General features: G+C 39.3%; 1 protein-coding gene across 1 annotated transcript in view; it reads left to right on the top strand.

Annotated features, from left to right (window-relative positions):
* The window catches only part of HCRTR2 (hypocretin receptor 2), a 33,302-nt gene continuing 13,630 nt past the window's right edge, over positions 358 to 20,029 (top strand). Inside the window, exons 1-3 of the mRNA XM_021393233.1 lie at positions 358 to 1,911; positions 15,089 to 15,267; positions 16,924 to 17,167. Of these exons, the coding sequence (XP_021248908.1) occupies positions 1,290 to 1,911; positions 15,089 to 15,267; positions 16,924 to 17,167 (1,045 nt within the window). The 5' untranslated portion in view covers positions 358 to 1,289. The remainder of the gene's footprint in view (positions 1,912 to 15,088; positions 15,268 to 16,923; positions 17,168 to 20,029) is intronic.

Genomic DNA, 20,029 nt, shown 5'->3' with positions numbered 1-20,029 from the left:
TTGACTGATGAGTGCAACAGAACCAAGTACTGACAGTAGAAATACACAAGCTCAGTGATGGCTCTATGTTTACAATTTCATTCTGGAATCTATTTGTTAGCCAATTTTTAACCTTTATAATGTGTGGCATATTGATTTTTTACTATACAGTCTACTTGATCAGCATGTGCTGTACCAATAAGAGCAAATGTCTTACAGCACTCTAGGAATAGCGAATTTATGAAGCTTATAAATGTGTATAATCAATCATTTATGCCTTTATCAATCAAACTTACGATCTAGTTGAAAAAAAAAAAGGAACTCTAGGATCTATTTTTCATTAAATCATGTTGTTTCTTAATAGTTTTGTCTTTTTAATTCAATTCCTTACTACTGGTGCGAGAGGAAGAAAGAACTCTGTCAAAAAAAAAAAAAAAAAAAAAAAGCATTACTTCATGGCTACTTAGAAGCAACTATTGAAATTATGGATAAACATTTTAATATACAAAACAAGCTGGAGAATGTGTAGTTTCCTTCTACTGATCACCAAATTTTTGTACTCTGTCAGTTGTGAAGACCACAACAAACTCCCTAAGTGTGTCTCTTTTTGTGTGCCAAGTACACCTGCATTTCCACATTCTCAAGAGAGCTTAAATCGGTTCCCAATACTCATACATTTAGTGATACAACCTCAGCTGTTTTCATTAGTTGGGGAGTGTCCAATCTTTATTTATGAGGTTTGCAATATCTACCTTTCTAGTTTATGTGAGGTGTTGATCTTACCTCTACATCCAAGTATATCTCATTCTTTAGTATCTTTGTCCTAAAAGCTCCATGCAGCTTTCCTGCAGAATAGGAATGGGATTTTTTCTTTATTTTGTAGAAAGAAAGGTATATCAAAGAGAACAGGTCTATAGAAATAGGTGCCCAAGGGCGACACCAGGTATAAGAATGCCGGATTAGATTTTGAAGGCATTAGGGAATGCTGTACGCTTATGAAGGATTCAGGAAGCTAAAGCGCTGTCTAGAGCTAAGCAGTATAGTATTTATGAATATCTAGCTCTCTCTTAAGTTTGTGTGTTGGAAGTACAGTTAAAGTAGAGTCACATTCCTCTGGAGGTGCATATCAATACTGAACTGAGTGAGATGTGTCATTTCATAATGGAAATGGTGCTTGTATCAACTGAGATTTTCCCATTCACCTGTTTTAGTCAGTGCCCACTAGAGCTAGGCACTACAGTGCTCATGAATATCTGGCTCTGTGTTAAGTTTATGCATTAGAAGAAGTCGCACAACTTTCATGAAGGGACATGAACGTCTCATTTGTAATGGCTCCCTTCATCCTGTGTCTCCTCTGCAGCAACACGTCGAATTCACGTCCTTTCACCTCGAGGTGTCTCCAGCAGATGCCCTTTCACGTCCAAACGCGGAAGCAGTGGGGTCAGAAGAGAGGGATGTACCCGCCTGGATGCCGTTCCCCGCAGCCGCGGAGACTGCGCGCCCTGCCCGCCCTGGGAAAGGCAACCGGGCGTGTGGGGCCGGCTCGAAGCCCCAGCCTGGTCCCGCATTGGTTCCCGAAGTTCCAGCGTCATTTTCTCCCCACACCCCGCTTGGCACTAGCAATCACAAGTCTCAATGGAGGGGCGGGAGAGAGCTGTGGAGCGCTGAGAGGGTTCCTTCAGCCCCCCGGACCACCACCAGGGATGTCCGGGACTCAGCCCGAGGATGCTTCGCCTCCGTGCAGGAACTGGACGTCGTCTCCGGAGCTGAATGAAACACGGGAGTCCTTTTTAACCCCATCCGCCGATTACGACGATGAGGAGTTCCTGCGCTACCTCTGGAAGGAGTATTTGCATCCCAAGGAATACGAATGGGCGCTGATCGCGGGATACATCGTCGTCTTCATCGTGGCTCTCGTCGGGAACGTGCTGGGTGAGTCTGGCTCCCGAAGTTTGCCCGACCTGCCTTCACTCGCGGGCAGATTTCGCCTCTCCCCGCTGCAAACCGCAGGGAGCCGGGCTGCGGGGAAGGGGCTGCGGATACCGGGGCGGGTCGGAGCTCGGAGCTCGGCGGGGCCGCCCGGGAAGAGCCGCTGCGGGCTCCGTCGCTGTCCGCGGACTGAGGTGCTGAAACAACGCGCCTCGGCGGCTGCCCCGCCTCTCAGCCCGCCCGGGGCCGCCGGTTCCCCTCGTCCCCCGGGCTGGAAATCACAAACACGGGGATTTTCCAACGGATGTCTGTGAGAGACGCGCGTTTTCTAACGGACAGGCACGGGGAAACGGCCCCGGGTGACGGACGCCGGGGAGCGGCCGCGGGACCTCGCCCCTCAGTGAGGGGCCGGGGCGGCTGTCCGCCCTCAGGTCGGCGGTTAGCGGCTCTCGCGCAGCCCCGGCGGGGGGGGCGGGCTCCTTCCCGCCGCTCGCCCGCCTCCTCCCCGCTCCCACGCACCCGTGTGGGACGCGGCGAGGGGCTTCGCCGCTCCCCGCGGGCAACGCTGACGGGGGCAGGCGGGGGCGGTGTGAGGGCCGGAGGTCAGCGGTTCTGCGCTTCTCCTCGTCCCACTCCCGTGCTGTGACCGCGCTGTGACAGCCGCACTCGTCTCGCCGCGGGGGAGATGGCCGCGGGGGTCCCTGAGCTCGGCGGCCGCTGCCCGCGCCCCAGGCTGCTGCCGGCCGGAGCCGCGGGGAGCGCGTTGGGCGCGGTAAATAACGGCTTTGTGAATGAACGCGCGCGCAGGGAGCGGAGTACGCCGTGAGAATCCGCTCCTCCGGAGCCACGGCCATTTGCATTTTTCATTCCCGTCACTGACATTCTCATGAACGGAGCGGCTCACTAGCGCCCAGCCCTGCCATGTGGGCCCTTCATTCATGAATTTCAGCGCGTCATGCGCTCTGCCGGTGCTCCAGGCTTCCCGAGGCACCATGCATATAAAGCTGCTGCCAAAGGCAACGTTTTGCACGGCTCTTTTTTTCTTCGGATGGACTGATGGTGCTATTTTTGTCTGGAGCTGCCAGTAAACATCGAGCGTGCACGCTGGCCAACCCATCGAACCTTCAGCACAAAGGCTGTGTTACAGCGTGCGTGCTGCTCTGCTGCTCTGTGCACACAGCGTAAGACAGCTGCCTTCCACAGAGCCTGTGCTTTGTACTAGAAAGAAAAGTGTCCTTCCGTCTGATTCTGAAAGAGAACAGCTTTTAGAACTGTCTGTGTTTAGCCGCCCCCCTCTACCCGTTCTGTAAACAGGCTGTCCTCTCGCCTTTCAGCATTCAAGGTCAAATCTTCGGCTATCGGAGCTCTCATCCAGTTTACACTTCAACCCCCCCCCCTCCCCCCCCGACTCCGAAGTACGAGAAGAAAAGATTTCCTTTCTTTTCACTTGCAGACAGAGGCAATATCGGTGCTCCTCCCTGACTTGCGTACCTTATCTTTGTGCCTGGGGTGAAAGCTGGCATTTAGCTGTCCGCCCACCTTTCCTGTGGCAGGACTGCTTCTATCCAGGTCATTTGCCTTTGTGCATGGCACAGACCTCACCCTTCCAAACTGCTGCCCCTGTTCACTGCCAGCTTGTTGGTGGGATCTGCAGGTGCAGGTGCTCATTAGCTGAACACTGTCTCATCTTTATGCAAGAAAGCTGATTGCAGGCTTACGTGTTTTTGGGGAGAGAAATTGATGTGGTCTTGCCAAAGACATTTTTGTGAAACCTTGTTTATTCAATTAGCAGTGAAAATCTGAGAATGGTGTATGTTCTGAAGTCTCCAAGAAGAAAAATTTCCTGCATGAATAATCCTTACTTAGGGTTAATCTGTGATCTAGTCTTGGACCTTTTCAGAGTAAACCAGATGGGGTTTTAATGGCTAACAGTGTTTAACAGAGTTTAACAGTGTTTAACTAACAGAGTATAGTAAAGTTTTAGCGCTTCATAGTGTCATCCTTAATGATGCAGTGGATTCCTCTGCTTAGATTTGACTCATGCTTTTGGACTAGTGTGAGATGAGAAGTCAGAGCTTTGCTTCCATTTGTCCATGTTTCATTCAGTTAGCACTTTGGAATCCAGGAAAGACCTTTCCCTTCCCTATGTTGCTTTGAAAATCTTAGTATCTGCTTATCATCTTCAATTGTGCATTCACATGGAATGAGGACGCTCATTGTGCTCCTGGAATTACATTTGTGCAAGTGGAAAGCACAGCACAGCCCTTAGATATTAGTAATGAACTAGATTAAAGCATTCTGACACTTAATTAACAGCCAAGGTAGAAAACTTGAACTTTGAGTGACATTTACGGGGCTTTTGGCTGAGCTGCACTGCAGGAGCAGTAGCATACTACAAGGTCTGCATTGCTATTTAGCTTTCAGTTTAATTAGGAGAGTTGACATACACTGTCCAAACTGCTGCACAAACCAGCTAAAATGAAAGGTGTTAGCAAGCCTCAGTGTTTGAATGCAGGTTTGATTATAGCATTCAAGTGCTTCACATCAGTGATTCTTGTGTGTGCCCACACTAGCTGCTCACCAGAGATTTCACTAGAAGCCACACAGAAGGAACAGATTTGAAGGTTTTGAGACATTCAGATGAACTGAAATCATGGTGATAACATCAGTAAATTTTGTCCTATTTTCTTTTTCATTTAGACATGATTTAGCAATAGAAACAGAACAGTCATTGAGGGTGAGGACTTTCTGTTTTTCACATAAGTCCAAAGCATTCCCTTACCATACACAGAAACAAAATTACAACTTCTTTGCAATGCTAGAGAAAGACATAGGGCTTCTTAACAGTTGACTTTGAACTAACTAACTACTTTATTTAAAAAATACTTGAAATAGAAATGCAGGAAATTAAAGAAAGATATATTTAGGATGCATGGAGGTCTCTGGTTTCTGACACAAAGATTCCACGTGAAGCAGTTGCAGCAGTTAAAAACTAGAAGAAGTAAGACTAAAAGGGATTAATAAGTAATGTCCAGATCCACACATTCAATTGCAGTTACACAGATAAAGAATGGGAATGGTTCTCATTTAATGTATTTATTCAAGTAGGTCTGAACTTTTCTAATGAGTTGTTTTCCCTCAGGGAACATGCACTCATCAAAACCAAATGGTACAGTGGAGATCACTTGATTTGTTCAAAGAAAGAACACAGCGCAAGCAGCCTTCTAGTGTCCTGCCAGCCGGGTTGCTGGCTCTCTTGGCACTCTCCCTGCAGCTGGCAAGGGCTGAGAGCCTGAGCAACCTGCCATACCCAGCTTGAAGCTCTTCAGCACTACTGGCTTCTGTGGGTTGGAGACCATGCAGAATATCAGCCAGAGGCCTCTGAAACTTTCTTTATCCACAGAACTTAGTGATATTTGTTTCTTTTTCCACCTTAGAATGAAATCCAGCCTAACTGACAGAGAACTAGTCTTCTCTGGATAGTTCTATTATTTAGCGTCTATTTTACAATAATTGCTTCCACCGTGTTATGGTGACGTCTGTGCAGAACCCAACTGTGGTCCTTCCCTCAAAGAGTTCACAGTCTGATTCGTAAGCTCAGCAGCATTCATTTGATGTTTACTTACTGTTGTTTGATTTTTAGGACTGTTTTCTTTCTGAGTGTAGAGGGAAAATTTAATGTATGGTTTTAACGACAAAGTTCTAGTCGATGCTATCAGTAGAGAACTGTAATGTCTCAGAGGTTGCTCCGTTATCACTTCACAGGTATCTGGAGAATGCTGAGGTCTATGCATAGATGCATGTGTTGGCAGAATTGGATGAGACACATATTCTTGTAAATGATGCCATGTTGTTCATACAATTATAGAATCATAAAATGGCTTAGGTTGGAAAGGACTTTGAAGATCATCTAGTCCCAATCCTGCCATGGTCAGAGTTGCCACCCACTAGGTCAGGCTAGTATCCACAACTTCTCTTTACAATCTTTTCCCGTGCCTCACCACCCTCTGAGTAAAGAATTTCCTCCTAACATCTAACCTACATCTCCTCTCCCTTCATTTAAAGGCTTCCCCCTTGTCCTATCACTATCTCCCCATGTAAAAAGTTGTTCCCTTTCCTGCTTATAAGCTCCCTTCAAGTACTGAAAGGCCTCAGTGAGCTCTCCCAGGAGCCTTCTCTCCTCCAGAATAAACAATCCTGACTCCCTCAGCCTCTCTTCACAGGAGAGGTGATCCAGCCCGAACGTTTTTGTGGTCCTCTTGTGGACCAGCTCCAACACTTCTACATCTTTCTTTGTGCTGGGGGCCCCAGGTCTGGATGGGGACTCATGAGGGCAGAGCAGAAGAGGACAATCACCTCCCTCTACCTGCTGGCCACCCCTCCGATGTGGACAAGCATACAAAACAATAGTTCTGCTGTAAACTCATTTGGTGACAAAGGAGGAGGACTGGAATCAGAACAGTTGGGAAAGTACTCACTCTCAATGGTCAGAAACTATTAAAAGGTACTGAAAAATAAACAAAAAGTGCATTTCTTTTCATATGGACCCCCATATACTGATTTATTCATAGCTGTTCTTCATAGTCTTGCTTTTTTTTAATTTTTTTTTTAATTTTTTTTTATTTTTGGATCTACATGCACATTTTAGAAACTAAAAATTTAGGACTCATCTGCCATCCAGCATCTGCTTTCTACAGCACTACTGATGAAATATCTCTTATCTGATATTATTTGATATACCATGAACCTTGACTTAAGTGTTGACTATTTCAGCAGCTCCTGAAGAAGAACAAACTATCAACAAGTAGTCAGAATTCGCATACTCACATGCGTTTGACAGATTGCCTAGGAAGCAAATAGCGAACTTTGTTGTTGCTTTTTTTGCTTTTGTGCAATTTTACTTTCAAGATATCCTCCTGATAAACATATGGAACTCTTTCAGAAAAATTCATCTAATTTAATTTTGTATTCTCATAGCTGTAGGACTGATAGATCTGAAGACCAGATCTGCTATTTAGCCTCAAAACAGATGTGGCCTTGAGAATGATATGGTGTCAGGATATGTTGCCTAGTGTTGATGAGTGATGTTTTGAAAGAATCATCTACATGTGGAAGAAGGAAAATAACTCATTGTGGCTCTTCAGCCACTATCCAGCTCCACAAGACTTCCAAAAACAGTAAAGCCCCATCTACTAGGAGCTGAACAGGGACTAACACACATTTTCCTCAGTTTTCTAATGCAATTCCATTTTATGCTGACAAGTGCATTTTGAAATATATGATTCCAAAGTTGCCCAGCTTTTAAGCTCTGGAGCTCACTTTGATTTTGATGAGACACACAAGTTTAAATTTGAATCATAGTGAAGTATGAAATTTTTTATCATTATTATGATTTATTATTATGTGTACCATGACAATTACATTAAAAGTCCTTCCATCTCTAATATGCAGCATATGTAAGGATTTTGTAGGTTTTTATTGTTACTATGGATAGACAAACAAGTATACGTGCATCTTTGTGTGTGGTGGGGCAATTTAAAACTGATCAGTCTGTGTTAATCCTTGTAGTAAACTCTGGAAATGGTGTGAAGATAATTTCTGCTTCTTCCAGAATTGACAAAAACTAATATATTTGGCAGACTCTGTGCACAGTGTAGCTGACCTTCCAGTGAAAACTCCCATTCCATTAATTGCCTTAGATTATGTAATGTGACTGAGTTAGAAAATGAATTCTGTGCCAATTAGATGATTGCGCTATTACTCCCAATTGTAATTTGTACAGATAAGCTTCCAGCAAGCAGAATTTAGTTCTTATGTTCTTCTCTTGCACTGTAATAATGAGGCAGTATGTAAAATACAGAAGCAGACAGCCAACAACTCCATCTTGTAATTCCTTTTAAAAGCCAGAGTGTTAGCTAGAAAACACGTCAGAAGTTATACTGCTGTAAGCAAACTGTGCTATGTATAAGTGTTGTTTTTTGTTGTTGTTGTTTTTGTTTTTTTTTATGTAGACTCTCATTGTCTTCTGTGGGAGACAACAGTACATTTCAGCTAGGCTGACAATCAAGAAAATATTTTACGATTACATTTTTCCATTGCTATCAGCTATATTTCTTTTTGTTCCAGTGTTTCCTAGAGTCCTACAAGAAAAAAAAAGTGAAGGAAACAACACATCTAGACTTGTTCATGTGTGATACATGGGCTGCACGCCTAACACTTGCTCCTTTTGTCACGCTTCAGTGATGTTTGTTGAAGCGTGTCTAGTCTGTCCTATGAGGAAAAGCTGTCACCTCACATACAGGGTATGTAATTTCTTTGTAGGTGCAGCCTAGAACAAAATCCATCTTTTCTGCTGCCACTTCATGTTTTCAAGGATAGTTCTTCTCTGCTGGGCATTGTTACCAACTGTAGGAATTTTTCAATTTTTTCCTTATAATAAACATTGTATCAAAATTATCTTTTTATCACTCTATTACTTTTTCAATGTAAACCAGATCTTATGTTAGACTCTTTTTTTTTTTTTTTTAATAAGTGATCTAAAAAATGAAGTAATGTTTGAGTTCAGAGCTTAGTAGTACGTAAGAGATTGACAGCATAGGAACAAGATATCATCTTTCTATTCACAGAAGAAATCTCTTTGTTTTAGACCTTTTGTTCTCACTGCTGGTTTTAAAAAACCCTAATTATATATCCTCTGCAATTTACTTAAAGTGCTTCTCACCCCTTAATCAAGATCATCAATGAAGTTATTGAAAGACTCTTAGAAAGGTTTCCTAAAATAAATAAAGTAAGCTTGGACTTAGGCGCCTAATTTTTAGACTCTTTTGTTAAAGCAGAAGAATTCTCCATCAGGAATAGAACATAATGAAAGTAATTTCAGTGACAGTATTTTTCTACCCAACAGTATGCACTGATTTATTGTTTCAACAGGGGCTGTAGCAGAATCTCATTTTGTAGCTTATTTGCTCAGCCTTCATTTGAGCATGATCATATTGATAGACACTCCACCACTGAGGCTTTGATGCACAGTAGGTAATGCCATCACATGCAGAAGAACAAGGGAGAGATTTCATAGAAACATAGAATATCCAAAGTTGGAAAAGACCCAGATGGAACATTGAGTCAAACTCCTGGCTCCACACAGAACCACCCAAAAATCCACGTGAAGGACCAAATCTTGATGACTAGTGCTTATAACCAACCAACGTAACTTCTCTGTGGCCATCTTTTTAGTAAAAAAATTGTGATAATGAATTTCTAAGGCAAAATAAAGCCACTGAAGCTTAGTATAATAGAGAAAAAAATATAACACTTTGTTTATACTGAGGTGGGATCTATCACCAAAAAAAAAAAAAAAAGAAAAAAAAAAGAGAGAGAGAGAGATAACACATTGTGCCTTTAATTATGTAAGGAAAGGTCATGTATTGCTGTTTGCAGAAATTATGTTATTTTGATCAAAAAGTCCAGTTCAAGGATGACCCATTAAACAAGGTGTTGACAAGACTTCTGGCATGTTACAAAAATAATTTAGGGCTTCTGTAAAGAATAAATTGATAGCTGAACCATCTATTCACCAGTGGAAGGACAGCAGCATAATGTTTAATATGCTCAAGACAGTGTAAATCTTCCAGGAGGCAAGCAGCTGCATTTGATACCAGCTGGACCCTTTATATTGTTTTCATATTCATCTTTAGATACAATGAGCTATGCTCATTAAATAGGTGGAATTACAGTCTCTAATTAAAATGCCCTGGGGCACAAAACCAACAGAGATTCAATCTGAACATGAAAAATATCAATTTAAAACCCTCATTGCACTGTCTTATCCTCAGGACTATGAAGTATATGAAGTTTTCTTGATTTACTGAAAATAGTATCTTTCTTAAATTTTAACTCTGCTTTTAATTTTTGTGTTAAAGTTTGTGTTTAGTCCTTCTGGAGACTTTCCTGTGAGCCTTCAGGGGACTGGGGAGGGGGGCGAGGGGGCGAGGGATGCTTCGAGTGTGGCTGCTGCAAGAACTTCATTAGAGCAGAACTGTCCTCAACGGTGAAAACCTCCACAAGCTTTCCCAAGCACTGACTACTCGGGCTAGTTTGCAGTCTTTCACTGACACTGTGTGGCCGAGGCAAGAATAGCAGTCGTTTTCGTTAAACCTCTTTTTCTTAGTCTGGTGGAAAAAATAAAACGAAAGCATCTGCTGTAAGAAATTTCAAAACGATAAAGGAATTATTAGAGTCAGATTACTTAATAAACACTGAAAAATAGCTTATCTTACTGAAAACTGGCTTGCATATTTTTGTTTGTGGAAAAGCTATTAACTGGAACCTTGAGTATTTTTATAAAATAAAAACAAAAATACAGAAATTATTCAAAGAAATTAGGCAGGTAGTTGAGTTCCAGTACAGTATTCTCGCACTCTGGGAGCACAATACTGGAGAATTTTTCTCAGTTTCATTTCTCTCACATTCATCTCCCAATTTTTTTTATTGAACTTGCAAGCCTCTCCGCTTCACTGCCCATGTTAATACATTTTCTCCAACCTCCTTCCTCTCATAGCTGGGAATGTCCAAGGTTGGGATGGGATGAGAGTGGAGAGTATACAAAATTATTTTGTTAGGATACCTAATTACTTCTAGTATATTAAATGGCATAGTCAGACTACTTTTCACTCCCATAAAATAATATTTTTTCAACAGCCCCTAGAGGGCTTGTGATCTGCTAGGCCACTGGTGTGGCCATGAAGCTGATGTCCAGGGCAACTGAGCAAGCTTGTACCAAGCAGTAGACTCAGAAAGACATCCAGTCTAGAAGGAGTACATTGAACTAACTTGTTGTCGCTTATACTGTTCTGCCCTGTTCAGATGACTTGTATCAAATCCTTACAGCTCTCTTTATCCTGGCACTGAAGGAAAACATTGTCAGTGCGAGCAGGGTGAACGCAATACTTCAGCCAGCAGAGGGCAATGAGTGGAGGGAAACTAATGTTTTAAAATCCTTTCTTTTCAGAGGCTTTTGTAACAGTCTTTCTTACACGTATCTTCCTAATTATTATGGTAGTGTATGAATGCGCTAATTAAGGTGCAATTGCACTATACACCATCCAAAGAATGGAAAATGGGCTGTACTGCAAAGAATGCATGAGGTCAGACGGGTAAATACACAAGCATACAGAAATCTAGAGTAACAAATTGTCTTTCATTTCTATGATTGTAAATTTTTTTTTTCATCTTTCATGTGCCTCTTGCCCCTGTAAATTAGAATTCGAAGGATTTCAGACCTACCTTCTGTATACTGGTTTTGCCTCCTGTGCACTGCTACTCCCTAAGTAACAAGGAGCACAGTCCTTTTTATTTCTCTGAGGAGCAGCAAGTACTGAAGTTCATCTAAATTCCACCTTTGTTAAGCCAATGTGATCTGGAAGGCTTAGCACAGAGCTGCGAATTAGGAGTCTAAGTTTCTTGTTCTGAGTCTGATTTACTGTATGGCCTTTGACAACTTCTGTGCTTTATTTCCCTCACTTCAGAGATGAAAATTATCTATTTTCTTTTTAGCCCTCCAAGGTTTTGTTTGCTGATACTTGTAGAAAGCTTTGAACACAACATGGAACATGCAATGAATTGATTTCTGTCATGGTTTGTTACCAGTGAAGTGGAACTCACATTAGTTAACTTCGTGGATTTTTCCCAGAAATAATGTTTATATTCAGGTGTTTTTCCAGACATTTCAGCATAAGATTGAGAACAGACCTTGTAAAAGAACATGAGCTTTATGACTTATCTGCTTACACATGGCACCTTCGGGCACTGTCATCCTTTGCTGAAAAATATGCATTTGTCTGAATGAAGTAGAATGTAGAACTGTTGAGACCACAGCATGAGAACAAAGTAGTTGATCTCCAACTTTTAAAGCAACATTTTATTTATTTTTTGCTTTTTGATTCAAGGAGTAAAAAGCACAGAAAGACATTGTCACTTATTATTAACTTTTGCTTAAGTACAAGACAGGACCCTACTTTCAGTATGAATTATATTCAAGACAGAAAACAAACTACAAGTAAAATCCCAAATTGTTAACCTCATCGAAAGTGAGATGATTGCAACTTTTATCCTCAACACTGCATTTCCAACTGAAAACAACATTCCAGAAGTGCAGCAGTGTAATATCTCCCCTATTATATCCAGACTGAATCTATGTTTTCATAATGTATGTTATAATTGTAGTAATTCTATGATTCTGTGATAATTTTAGTAATCCCATGCAGCAAGTGGCAGTAGTTACGCTCTGGATAGTTTTAATTACCTAATTACCTTACAGTGCTAGATAAATAATTACTTGAGTAGATAACTTAAACCACCCAAATACGTATCCTTTGAGCTTTTGATTTGTAAGTCTTGCCTTTCAGATATCTAGAGCCACAGCCAAAAAAAAAAAAAAAAAAAAAAAAAAGACAACCGAAATTCTTTATCCAGGAAGAAAACAATAGAAGAAATTGATACTGTGGGATACTTTTTCCAAGGGCAGGAAAGAACCTTGCAGAGGGAATTTGACTTCCTTTTACAAAACTGTGATAGTCGTATACCAAAGAATAAACTTTGACAAGGTATGGAATTTTCACTTATGTTTTCGTACATTAGAAGTGTCATGATTTTATGATTTCTGTTATCGTTTTTCCATATCATAACATCATGTAGTGCACTGGTAGTTAGAGTTAAGGAGTTAATGCTCCAGTTCTGTGGATCATTGATAGTTCCGGGTATACCTTTCTCAGAAGAGAAGAAGAACTACAGACCACAGAAGATTTAATTATTCCATTTCCATTTTCCATTCAGAGGGAAGGATAAAACAGTTTGGAAGTCACGAGATGACCCTTCTTTTTCTGCTCATCTCTGCCATGTGTGCTCCCTAGTCATCTCACCTTCAGCAGTAGAGTAAGGCCTTTGGTTTTGGACACTCATTTTATTTGATTTATAACTTCAATTCCAATTATATTGCATTATATTGTGTTATCTCTCATTCCCTATCACATTTAGTAAATTATGTTTCTCCCTTAGCTCATTGCCACTGTTTAGTTTTTAGACCCACCTCGGGGCATGGGTCTGTGAGTCCCTCCACCCCATTTAGTCATGGAACCAGGACAAACCAGGTCAGAACCACTGACAAGAAGATATTAAGAACATCTGTATTGACATAATAGGGGTTTTAGAAGGAGCTACTAAGAAGTTAGTTGATAAAATCACCTTTTCTGAGAGAAATTGAAGGCTGTTTCCTTCTTCCCTCTCCCATTGTCCTAAATCAGCCCTGAATACCTAAACATAGACATCGTGAGGAAATCCTCCAATCTTAGCTCTAGCTAAAGGGCTAGTAAGGTCTTGAGTGGGTATTGTGCCAGTTTGGATCACTGCAGTCTGACAAAATAATGTGATCCAATCTGAAGAGCATCCAGAGAACAGCAAGGAGGATGTTCGCAGAAATTCTAGAACTGAGCAGCAGTAAAAAAAAAACCACAGAGTTCTGAAGTTGTGCAATCTGAAAAGAAAATTGAGTAGAGGTATAATAACAATCATTATATTTTTTATCTCACTTACATACGTGAAGCATTGCCATGGGAAAAAGCTGTTCACCATGCTGCCTGTTTACAGAAAATGGTATATACAGAGCAGCAAAAGAGAAGTAGATTAGACATTAGAAGATTATTTTCTTTTTATAAAAGGAAACATGGCTCAACATTGCAGTATATTTAAGAGAGGCATGATATTTTCACCTGTAAAATATTTTAAAATACAAACTTGCCAACAGTGGTTTACTGATGCTTTTGGTGTAGTTGGGATGGTATAAAGACTTAAGCAAGACAGGATTTGTGAAGAAATATATTGTATTATATCAGCTGATACACTTGGGAGTTGGACACAAGGTTTCAGGCACACCATGCTTCTTAGGATCTGAAGAAGCATCTGATCACAAGAACTGTGACATAAAGGCTGTATTTTTTTTCCAGCTGTGTTAGTTTAATAAGAGAATGACTTAACTCTAGCTGATTCTGTTTTATCACTCCTGAGGACCCTTCTAACTCTTTTCTGTGGCATTCACTAAATGCCACAGATCACCTGTCTAGTATTTTTAAATTCAGCATAGTGCTATATCCTGACAGAGTAAGGAGACCTCGACTCTTCATCCAGATTTGTATGACGAATGAAGTAATGTTTACAGGAGAAGAATCTTTGATACAGTGAATTGCACTGTTTTCTTACAAGAATTGTACTGTGGTACTTCAAGAAAATCCTGAGTATGAGCCTTTAAAGAGATTTTTATGAATCTAAAATGTTCAAAAGCTATTGACTTAAATCTCTTATAGGCTAACTATTAAAAATGTTACAAAATCTGTTTTTAGGCTAGTTTCTCAGAAATCTTGGCATTTTTAATGTATTCACTTATGAATGTATTGCATCCATGTTAAAGAAGTGATTTGTTTCATCTGAAAAAGCCATTCAAAATTGAAAAAGAGAAAAAGAGAAAAGACACAAAACAAGCTTTAAAGGCACATCTTTTAAAGTATCTTCTACATACTGTTTTTGATTACAATAATAATGGTCAAAAATATACCACATTTAAAGTGCATTGCTCTTAATACTGCAAAAATTACATTCATTTACTTACCTCAAATCATAGATACCTTTTCCCCAGGCAAATGCTACAGATTCTCTGCAGATGCAATAGACACATTATGTCCAGTGAAATAGTTTCTTAAATTGTAGTTTTCTTGATATAGTTTATAAGACTCCATGTAGCAATTTGAATCAAGCATCACAATAGCATAAGAAAAAGATAAACCTTTACAGAGGTAGATAAGTTTTGCCACAGAATAAAGCCAGTGGATTAAAATAGACTTGAAGAAAGTTGCGTGAATAGTTAGTGAAATTAGTACTTGCAGTACAATAAGCTACTTTATTATTCATCAGATATTTTCTCTGCTGTGGTCTGTGGAAAACTACTCCTTGTTTATTAAGAATCTCTCTACATGAACCTTTTTTTTCCACTCTAAAAGAAAAAACACGGCTTCTACACCAAACAACGTGCTCAGCTGTTCTTTATTAAACAAGGGACAACATTTCCTTATTTCTGACTGAACAAGTTTTCCTGTTAAAACATTCCCAGCTCACTAACTTCTCTTTCCAAATTCAGTTTGTATTGCAGTGTGGAAGAATCATCACATGCGAACAGTCACCAACTATTTCATAGTGAATCTATCTCTGGCTGACATTCTGGTCACAATTACTTGTCTTCCAGCAACTTTAGTAGTGGACATCACAGAAACTTGGTTCTTTGGGCAGCACCTCTGCAAAGCAATTCCCTACTTACAGGTATTATTATACTGTGTTTGTGTATACATTATCCATGTTACAAAAAAGAGCAATAGCGTCTTGCTAATGGTGATGATAACGCAATGAAAGTCTGTCACAGCTACTGAAGTAGATACCTCAGGATACCTACAGAGCATTAAAGTACAGTTCCACTTGCGAATAAGTTAGTGCTTAGTAAATGTTGTTCTTGTTAGACTTGGGCAATGCATCTTCTGGATCATTTGTCTGATGCTCTTCATTTTTTGTGATCTTTTTTAACAATTCAGAAGAGATGTGAAACAAAAAAGAATGCCTGGTAATAGAATTACATACAGAATTATACTCCGTCTGGGGACCTAAAAAGCTACACAAGTATCCAGAACATATAATCCGAACTTCTGAAGAACTCCGAAGGGAGTCTATGCCTACATATATGTTTAATGACTTATTTTACATTCTTTAGAGGTAGTCAAAGTGTCCTGGGAGCCAATCACACTGTCTACCTTAAACATACTTGATCAAACCTTCTGTCTTAAACATAATTGCCACTCATTACCTATGGACTTAAGCAGTTAGGAGATCATTTGCACCAATATGATTGGCAGATACCTTTTCTAAGTATAGCTGTTCAGGTGAATGGCAGCCTACTTGGCCTTTTAGTCATTATAAATCAAAAGAATGAAGTATAACTCTGAACGCGTGTAGGTGATCACCTCTGTGCCTCAAACACGATCTGTATTTTCAGTAGAGACCTTTATGTTTAGGCTGAAAAGCCACACTGTAAAGGGCAACAGTTCTCCAGCAAGTATGTCTTCTACTGGGTAGTATCAAAAGCACAAAACTTGTTTCAAAGCTTCCATTCTAATGGGAGAAAATCTGAAGAGAAAATGAAATGATCACTGAACAATAAAACCAAAGTGATAGGTTATTTGGCATACAGAATAAAAGGCTAAAATTGCATAGTCTGCTTTAAGTTGATTGGTTTGTTGGTGTTTTTTTTCATGAGATTCTAGATTTCCATTGTTCCTTTGAAAATTGAAAAGTCAAAGCCGTGCTTCTTATATTCAAATATAACAGAAGGAAAAAGCACATTTAAAAAAAATGTTCTACAAAGAAATAATGATCTAATTACTTGACTGTTTTAGAAGAAATTTTTCACATATTTTTTAAATTCTGAGTTGCATAAATTTATTCTTTCAGAATCTGACTCTGTTACTCCTACTCACTTTGGGTAGCACCCTAATATGTGCATTTTATACAGATGTAAGATTCAGAAATATATATATAAGGAAAAATGTATTTACTGTGAGGGTGGTCAAGCACTGGAACAGGCTTCCTAGAGAGCTGTCTGATGCCCCACTCCTGTCAGCACTCAAGAGGCATGTAGATAATACCCTTAATAACATACTTTAACTTTTCTTTAGTCCTGAATTCGTCAGGCAAATGGACTTGATGATCCTTGTACATCCTTTCCAAATGAACTATTCTGTTCTATTTGGTTCTACAGTAGATGAGGATATCTGCTGCAATTCCACAAGAAGTGACTTAAAACAAACACAGATTTTTCTGAACACAATTTCCATTTAATGTGTTCAAATAGAAAGCTAGGTATGTTGAAAATAGAAATCATTTTTAAAACTGAAAAATTACATTTACATAATATTTCCTTTTCTTCAGACAGTTTCAGTCTCTGTATCTGTACTAACACTTAGCTGCATTGCTTTGGATCGATGGTATGCAATTTGTCACCCTTTGATGTTTAAAAGCACAGCCAAGCGTGCAAGGAACAGCATTATAATTATCTGGATTGTGTCCTGCATCATAATGATTCCTCAGGCTATTGTCATGGAGTGCAGCAGTGTGTTCCCAGGATTAGCCAATAAAACCACCTTGTTCACAGTGTGTGATGAACACTGGGGAGGTGAGTATGTTATTGATCATAAAGACTGAATTTTTCCTGTTGTTATGTAATAAAAATATCAGAATGTATTAAAATGCAGCCAAGTTTCATAAACATAAGACAATGATCATAAGTATATAACCTTTCCTAGAACTGCTGTTTTTGAAATAGTCTGAATTTTAATTTTCTTTAATATTGCTAAGAATAAAAGTATATTTGAAACCAAGTTTAAATGAATGAGGCTGCCTAATGCCTTGACCATGCTAATGTTTACCAAAAGGTAATAATATTCCCATCCTTAAATGCTTATGCTTATACAGTTCTCAGTAATTGATGGATGTTGCAGGTTTAGAGAATTTAGTCTTCTGAAATAATTACACAGAAACAGATCGTCTATTTACCTGATATATTGATTTTGCTAATTGATAATATTTAATTAGATCTTATATATAATCTCCTGTGATTTCAATGCAATTTGCATGCCATAACAGAATTTACAGAGATGTCATAGATATGGGGTAGCAAGTTAGTCTACAATTTGAGATTTATTATGGACAAAATAACTTTAATTATAATCAGTTACAAATTATTCTATCCAGTAAGTGTTACTCTGCCTTTTGAGGCTAACTTTGAATCTAACTTGTTCTATATTTGAATTCAGCTGTAGGAAGTCGTAAGTATGGCCTGGAAGTATCTACTTCCATTTTGTCTCTGTTGACATAGCAAGTTGTGTAAGACACTCATTTGAATGGTTAAGATTCAACTCTGGTTGGCCTTGGCATAACTCCAATGCTAATAGAGTGTATGCGTTACATGCTGTCACTTTGACACTAGATATAGTGACCATCAGTAATACCATTATTCACACACAGGCAAATAAAGCCAAGTTTGCCAAAACACATGGTTGTTTAATAGCCTCAAGACATTCTATAAAACAATTGTACTCTCCATCATAGCTGTGTCTGTAGAAGATTCCAGTCCTATGAACAATTAAGATAAAATGTAACTGATCACTTCTACTTAATTATTGTGAGAAATTAGTTCAAGCAGCTTGAACTGCTGAGGGTTCTTCCATGTGCTATTCTGAAAGTTCCTCCCCTGCTAATGGCCTGTATATGGCCACTGCAGAAACAATGAGAAGACAATGGCTTTCGCATGCCCTGTTCTTTATCTCCTTCATCCTAGTTAGTCCTCTGGGAAAAGGAAATGAGGTATAGACGGCCATTAGCTAGCTGGATGTCACTCCAGACAAAGATATGCAGAAGGTATGTAGGTTAAAGTTAGACCCTGTTCAGATGGGAGTACTGTACTTGGTGTTTTATTGGAGTGGCACATTTGTACTTCTAGTGTTCTTTATTTGCCTATGAATTTTGAATCCCAACCTGCAATATTTTTTGTAACTATTTTCTTTTACAACTTTCACTCTGAGTACAATTTTTGTTCAATCCTTTTGACTGCAGAGTTGTTTATCTGTGCCTTCCTCACCCTAAAGTTAGATCAGAAGGAAAGATTCTTTTAATCAATCTAGGAATTGAAAATGATGGAAATCACTGCAGTTAATTAATTAGGGAGTCAAAAGAGTCATCAAGGAACACAGTCTCAAAATTTCCAGATCTCCATTGGCCTCTTCTTCATTTCCAACAGGAAATTTAGTCTTTCAAACTTGAATCCATAGTAACTGGGGAACCGTTTTAAAGGCTGTCTCATTCAGTACTGAACAAGAATAGCTGTAGCCCACAGATACAGCTGGGCTGAAGTACCCATTATATAAAAGAAACTCTCACACTCTACTCTCATGAAGTATATATATCCAAAGTGAAATCTAGTTCTCTTCAGGTGATGCTGTGAACCTTTACTCAGATGTTAGGAGAGATGAAAAAGGGAAGAGTAAAGGCAAGCACTTGCATGAAGAATTGAGTTATTTTTGTGTGTGGATTCAGAATTGAAAAGTCAACACTCCAAAATGTACTTTTTTAAATTGATGTTGAACATAAAATGAAAATAATTTCACATTAAAAATCCATTAAAGTTTTCTGAAATGGGAAGGCTTTTCATTTTACTTAAAGATAACAATTCTATTTTTATCCTGATGCCTTTTCAATGAATTATTCTTCTAGCTGTAAAGCACCATTATTGCTAGTTATTCTGCTGGTTCACTTCTTATGTCCATAAAAAATAATCCTTTCATCACTTTGCAATAATAGCTTACCTTAGTAACTTGAGAGGAGTACCTTTCTGTTTAGTGCTACAAGTAGGTTGCTCAAATCATGGAATGTCTTAGTAAATGTAGAGTTAACTGTATATTATCCATGAGGAGAAAATTTAATACAACCTTTTCAGATCATGCAGAATGGAGTGTCATCAGTCACAAATAATTTTGATTCAATTTGAATTGTCTAAAAACAGTTAGTTGGGCCACTGTATAGAAGATGTGATTTTTCTACTGAAACCTGGGTTTGAAATCACAGAGGTCCCTAAATAGAAAAACAAAAAATACGCACAACAGGACATCAGTTTGAAAAGATGGGTGAGCACTGAAGCCAGAAGAATGATTAAAGAGCTAATATTTTCAATGAGAACACTTGCATTTTTTCTTGGATTTTATTTTGCCTTTTTTGACTATAGAGTATCTAAGGTGAAAGAGACCTAACCAGGAGGAGTTTGAAGGAGAAGGAAATTTGTGTTCCTAAGAAGAAGTCATTTTGCAAAGAGAGAGTAGATGTGGTAAAAACTGCACACACTCAAGAGACTGAGCAAATTCTATAGGAGAGTGAATTTGTGTGAAAAGTTGTTATACTTGATTGTTAACTGCTTCATTTAGAACTGAAAATAATTTACATCGTCCAAAATTAAGGTACATCTGATGAAATCTTTTCAGAGTAT

Source organism: Numida meleagris, chromosome 3, assembly GCF_002078875.1.
Source record: "Numida meleagris isolate 19003 breed g44 Domestic line chromosome 3, NumMel1.0, whole genome shotgun sequence".
NCBI classification, from domain to species: Eukaryota; Metazoa; Chordata; class Aves; order Galliformes; family Numididae; genus Numida; species Numida meleagris.
This window is presented reverse-complemented; position numbering and strand designations above follow the sequence as displayed.